General features: G+C 33.6%; 1 protein-coding gene across 1 annotated transcript; it reads left to right on the top strand.

Annotated features, from left to right (window-relative positions):
- The first annotated feature begins 5,581 nt into the window (after positions 1-5,581).
- On the top strand, positions 5,582-6,613 carry LOC111916100 (uncharacterized). Its single transcript, XM_023911737.3, has 2 exons — positions 5,582-5,694; positions 5,794-6,613. The coding sequence occupies exons 1-2, from the start codon at positions 5,635-5,637 to the stop codon at positions 6,385-6,387; spliced, it is 654 nt and encodes a 217-aa protein (XP_023767505.1). The 5' UTR covers positions 5,582-5,634; the 3' UTR covers positions 6,388-6,613.

Genomic DNA, 6,613 nt, shown 5'->3' with positions numbered 1-6,613 from the left:
AATAATTCTCCCCAAAATCACCCAAGATCGCCCAAACTGCTCCCAAAACCGTTCTCCCTTCAAAATGACGTTCTTCTGCTCTTTTAATTAAAGTTCACGTGACTTGCCATAAGGCCATACATTTTTGGCATGGCCATGCCTTTTGCCCATGTGTTTTTGGCATGGCCATTTGTCTTGACCATGTGTTTTTGGCATGGCCCATGCTTTTTGCTAAAATTCCAAAAAGTCTTCACTGTTGGCTCCATCTTCATGTTTTCTGCCATGGAATGACCGGTTCATCTTCTCTTCATGTTCCAAAGCTCTATGCTCCAAGCATCCAAGCATCCATGCATCCAAGCTCCACGTTCCATGCTCCATAATGGCTGCAAAATAAATAAAAAATAGTGAAATACCAGGCATTCTTAATGAAATATGCAATTACCCTAAAAAGTCAACTAAATGCAAGAATTATGAAGTGGAATGCTATAAAAAGACGGAAATAAACATGCAAAATAGGTGCATAAAATGCACCTATCAACGAGTACGCTGGGCGTACCTGCACGTACGCTCAACGTAGTGCTCTGTTAAGTCATTTCCACATTAAGTGCTTACTACTCCATCCCAAGGGCTACAAACTCAGATCCATTTCACGACTTAAACCATAAAGTCACTGACTTGGTGACTTAATATGGCTCAAACCAACTCAAACTTCCAAAATGATCTTCTACGTCCAATAAGAGAACTAGATCTCATGCATGGGCTTAATAGAACCCCAAAGGTTGGAACTTTACTACTTATGGGACTCATATGACTCTAAGGGAGGCAACCCTGGTCTTAGAAACGAGCTTAACTCACCAAGACCTAATATTGGGACCAAAAGGTCCATAAACTTGTACTAGAGGAGATCTAAGAGATTAGACATCAAGATCAGAACTTTATACCTTAAAAAGGGCCTCAGAAGATGATGTCTTTCCAGATCTACAAGCTCCAACCACTCAACTCCTTCTTTGACAACTTCCTATTTCTTCTTCTAGACTCTCCTTTGCCAAAACAAGCTTTCTAAGGTCAAACACACCCAACAATGGAGGTGGGACGGCTATCTAGGGTTTATGAGGATAAGAGAGTGTTTATGGAGGCTAAGGTTGGAACCATAATGTTCCTTATATAGTGGATGTCCCAAAAATTAGGGTTTAATGACTATGGGCGTACGCGTCCTGGTACCCGCGATCACTCACCCTACTACGCTGGGCGTACCCACGCCTATCCCCAAACGCATGCATGGTCTTTTTCATCACTTTTTCCATTATGGGCCATAAATGTCAATATCTTTAAAGTATCATAACTCCTTCATTTTAGATCCGCTTCCGACGAACTTTATATGCACGAAAAGGTGGCGAGAAGATCTACGCTTCTAGCAACACACCCCGATCTGAAACCTTCCCGAATAATAACTCATTGCTCATGAAAGACCGAAACGCCCTTACTCTTGATCTCGGGAACCCATAAATAGATATTTTAAGAACGGGGCGTTACAGATACTCATGCAACTTGAAATAGGATTGTATGTAGTATGGATATTTGTTCAAAATGATAAGTGTCTTTATGAAAAATTAAGTCATATACCACTTCATTAACATCATGACACGGCCGATCAATGTTTATTAACTTAAATTTAATAACTTATTTATATAAACCCTATATTTTTGCACGAAAATACAATGTTTATGTCGAAGGGGTTTACCCCACTGTTTTGGCGCTGGTTCTTAAATTAAGTAAGTTAACACTTGATAACCACTATGACACGACCTTACAAGCTTTATAAACAAAAAATATACGAGTTTTACATTTAAACTATAAAATTACTTGTACGAAACTTCAAGAGTAAAGTTGGCTGTGTTATATTTTCACAAAGAGTACGTGTCTTACTTTTAGATTAATTGGTATTCAAAATTTTTTATATAAAAATGCATTTTGGTCATGTGAACTGTCAAAATTTGATGTAAGTTTGATTTACTTATATATTCACCAAATTTTGTACTTTCGGACTTAAACAAACAATACTTCAAAATGAGTCCAAGTACATTTTTGCAACTCATTTATTTTTATACTTTTGATATAAAAAGTACGTATTTATAAAAGATAGGTCACCAGATAAATTTTAGAAAACACTTTTGGTTATAAAAATAATTTGTATCAAAACCTATAGAACTCACCAACAATTTTGTTGACGTATCTTAATGCATGTATTCTCAAGTTTAATAGTACATCAGAAGAGTTTGAATAGAAGACTTACCATTATTGTAGTGTACTTATGTGAACGCCAATTTATTAGGCGTGTGTCATGGCTTTGCAATAGCCACTGTCGATATAATTTATATTTCAGTAATAATAGAAAATTATATTTGTACTGTTCAATGTATGCTCAGTAACTGTGATCATTGATTTACGTAGTGCACATCGACGTTTCCGCCGACGGCCGGGGGTGTGATAGATTGGTATCATAATTATTGGCTATAGTGAACTAGTACTTTCTTAGGAAAGCACGACTATAGCCTAGGGCTTTCTCTTTAGGTTAAGTATATCCCTTAACCTACCATTATAGGGTTACATATATACATATATAAACTCGAACACTTGAATGCTAATACAACACAAGGTTTTAGGTCAAACGCTTTAGTAAAGTTGGCTGTACATGGGTCGAACCATAACTAGATGTAGACTGATCACCTATGTTTAATTATGGTTAGACTGATGCACAACAAGCTTGGATTTGGTTGCTAGTAGACTAAAACGCTTGGAATCAAGAATATTGAAAGAAAATCACTATTCGAAACGCTTAAGAACTCTAAAATAATTTTAGTGAACACTTACGAATATTTGGCAAATATTTACCTCAAATGCTCATGAAACTGTAAGTATCATAAACGTAAATCATGTCCATAGTTTATCTCAGAATACTAATTTCTCAACTATGATATACTACGAATGCATTTGTTACACCTCATAGGAATACCTTGCAAAATATGTGCGCCTTCACGAATCATTTCGAATTCAGATTAGTTATTCAATCAATCCATTTCATTTTGTTATGAACCCTACCCGAAGAAACAAATGGTGTTCTGTGTCAGATCAAACCAACTGTCTCGATTTTAGAAATAAGGGTATTATGTGAACAATTTCAACGAGTAGGACGAACAATTTCAACTACAACTTTAAATTTCTGAAACAATGGTATTAGGTGAACAATTTCAACAAGTTAGATGGTCGAATATAAAAAAAATACGTAGATGTGAACAAAATCAATAATTTATTACCCTCTTAGGTAATTATCGTTGTCATATATATGTTATGTAAGTTGTAACTTGGTATAACCGATCATAATGGTTATATGTGAATATATCTAACAAATCCGTTACTTAGATGTGTACAAAAAAAATTACCTAAATATGAACAAAATGAAAAGATAATTACCATAATAAGTTAATTTCCCTATATAAAAAAATGTTATGTAGATTTTAAGCTTTATATTTTGTGATATTAACATATAATATTATAAATATTATAGTAATATTCTTGTTAGAATATATGGTAAAAGGATAAGTTTTTTTTTTTTTTTTTTCTAAAAATTGGATATTAAAAGTGAAAAACATTAATGTCATATTTTTATTTTTGGCACGGTGTCAGAAACACGACCCCCATCTCACAAAAATATATGGTCTAATTTAAACTTTTACGTACGGACATAGCATTTTTTGTTTATTTTTTATTGAACGCTAGATTTTAAAAGAAAAGTAATAAGTCAACTACGTTATCACTATCTTGATGAGGGCTATTGGTTATCATAGACTCATAGTACGTTGTTATCTTAATCTTTAGTTGTCGATCTTTATTTTTAAATTTCAAACTATGACCACATTTTAAATAAGGCAAACTGTATGTAAAAAATTTAATTAATATTTATTTTGAAGTCAAACATATCTGGTTTTTAGGTGTAATATAAAAAGCCAAAGGTGTTGTAATTGATGCCAAGTTGTATATTAAAAATTATAGGTTAGGGATAGGGATTACGCCACCCCGACACTATATGCGGTTTTAAAGAGTGTATTATAAAATCGTAAATATTGTAGACGATACCGTTCCTACGATTTATATAAGGACACAAAAAAACACTATTGTTTGGCCAACTTTTTGATTTATCACTTTTAAATTTGTTTGGTAATAGAGTTATCGACATTTGTTATTTTTTGCAATGTTGACTGTTTAACTTCTATTCCCCATTTTGCTGTTTTCTACCATGCTTGGGGTGGATTTTTATGACGTGTCTGCCAACGTGAATAGTAACATGGCACTCTATCATCTTTTAAGTCAAATTGAACGCCACTTTCTCACATTCTTTGTTATCAACACTGAAAGAGACCTAATTCAACACATTTTATGCTACATATTCTCTGTAAAAAGCAAAAGTAATCACGTCCTACGTTGATGCTTATTGTGATCTTGACTCTTGAGGCAATGTGGTCCATCTCATGAACAAAGAAAAACCCAGGTATAATTAAATGATTCTTGGGATGTCCTAACTTTTGTTTGATGAATGATGGCAGGGTTCTTTTAGTGGCTTGGTATTTAACTTCTCAACAAATGTACGGAGATAGATTTCATGAAATGCATATATATGATGTTGAAGAAGGATCGAATACAGCATGCAACATTAATGGAAACAAGCGACTTCACGTGTCGTGCTTTTATTTAGAGCTATTAATTTAACGATGTTGGTTCTTAATCTTTACTTCTTTTGCTAATGTTTTGTGTTGTGGTTCTCCGTTTGAAGATTATTGTAATGGCATTAAATATTTAAATTTAATGTTAATCAACCAAATATTAACCAAATGGAGTGTGTTATTGTAACGCTACTTGACCGATATTGAATTGTCAACGTATATGTAATCACTACAGATACGATGTGCTTTAAGTGGAAATGCTTATGCATAACAAAATTAAAGCCCAAAAGCCAGCACATTCGAATTTTCATAAAACACACATATTATGACTTACAACTATTGATATTTATCTCATAACCATATTGAAATAGTATACATTTGTTTTCTTTTGACTAACTATTCTATTTTATTAAACATACAAATTAAAAAGAACAATATTTATAGATAATATCAGCACAAATATTTGGCAAAATAATATTAATATATCAGATGCTAAAAAATGAAGATGATATAATATTTTTTATTTTTATAATTACATACATTATAATTTTGGACCTATTTTATTTGTGTACTTACATATGTTTGATTCAGAAGTACAAATTATATCAAGGAATTTTATATAACAGTTGATATCAATGAGAATAAGATAATTACCAATAAAAGTTAGTTCAAAACTGCTTAATTAGCAAAATTAAAATGTTTTAAAAAGATTAACTATTGACTATTGTAGATGCTTTGAGAAATAGGAGTATTTCTTTTGTTTTGTGGGGCCATGCAAATTGTCAACGATGGGAAGCTAGTTCAAGAAATAAATAAACAACACTACACATATATATAATTATAATTTATATATGTATCTTCAAAGTATAAAAATAGATAAACGAACCACCATTTCGCTCATATCAACATTCCACGTCCCCGTCGTTGTAGAGAGAAGATGAAGTTGGTTTGGTCACCGGAGATGGCTTTGAAAGCGTACATAGATACCGTGAAAACCGTAAGTATTGTAATATATATACAAGTCTATATATGAATTAAGAAATATACTTAATAGAGTTATTGCTCATACTTTTTTTTATCTTTTTGATAATTACAGTGCAAAAAGTTTCAAGAATCAGATGATGCAGAGATGATCTCCGCCATGGCAGGCGGGTGGAACCCTAGATTGATTGTGGAAGCATGGTCGAGTGGTAGTGAAATCACGACAAGCATCGGCTTGGAAATTGCAGCACGCCACTCGGGTGCACGTTATGTTTGCATACTACAAAATGAATGTTCAAGATCAGAATATATCGCCGCCCTGAAGGAGCATGGCTCAACGGTGCCGGAATTAATGGTGGGAGAATCTATGGAAGTGATGGAGAGACTACCGGAGGTTGAATTCATGGTGGTGGATGGTGGACGGAAAGACTTGTCTGAACTGTTTGGGGTAGCCAGATTGAGCCATCGAGGTGCTGTCTTGTTATGCAGAGGTGGTCGTACAGGGCGGCGCATGGGTGGTTTCCGATGGGACTTGGTTGTTAAGAAGGCATGTTTGGTGAGATCAGTGATTATTCCGGTGGGACAAGGATTGAATATTGGTTATGTAAAGGAGAATCTTGAATATAAAAAATCATCATCTAAAAACGACAGCCGTTGGATTACAAGAATAGATCGAAAGACGGGTGAAGAACATGTGTTTCGAGGATGATTTTTTTTTTTGTTGTTTGCTTTTTGTGTTTTATTTTGTAAATGGTTAATTGAATAAAGTTAAAACTTAAAAGTGATGATATAGTAATCGGTCTTTATGGAAAAGATTTTAAAAAACATTTGACAGAATTAATCATGTATTACTGAATTCATGTCAAGTGTCTTTTTTTTAATCTTCTATAAGATTTGACTGAAGATTATAACATTACTCACCCTTCAATTCTCGA

This window comes from Lactuca sativa, chromosome 4 (assembly GCF_002870075.4).
Source record: "Lactuca sativa cultivar Salinas chromosome 4, Lsat_Salinas_v11, whole genome shotgun sequence".
In the NCBI taxonomy this organism is placed as follows: domain Eukaryota; kingdom Viridiplantae; phylum Streptophyta; class Magnoliopsida; order Asterales; family Asteraceae; genus Lactuca; species Lactuca sativa.
Note: the sequence above shows the minus strand (reverse complement) of the source record. Positions and strands in the feature narration are given on the sequence as shown.

Excerpts from the sequence above, each read along its gene's own strand:
- LOC111916100 (XM_023911737.3), top strand. The coding sequence starts at position 5,635 with ATGAAGTTGGTTTGGTCACCGGAGATGGCTTTGAAAGCGTACATAGAT. Across the intron at positions 5,695-5,793 it reads ACATAGATACCGTGAAAACC|TGCAAAAAGTTTCAAGAATC; the intron begins GTAAGTATTGTA and ends TGATAATTACAG.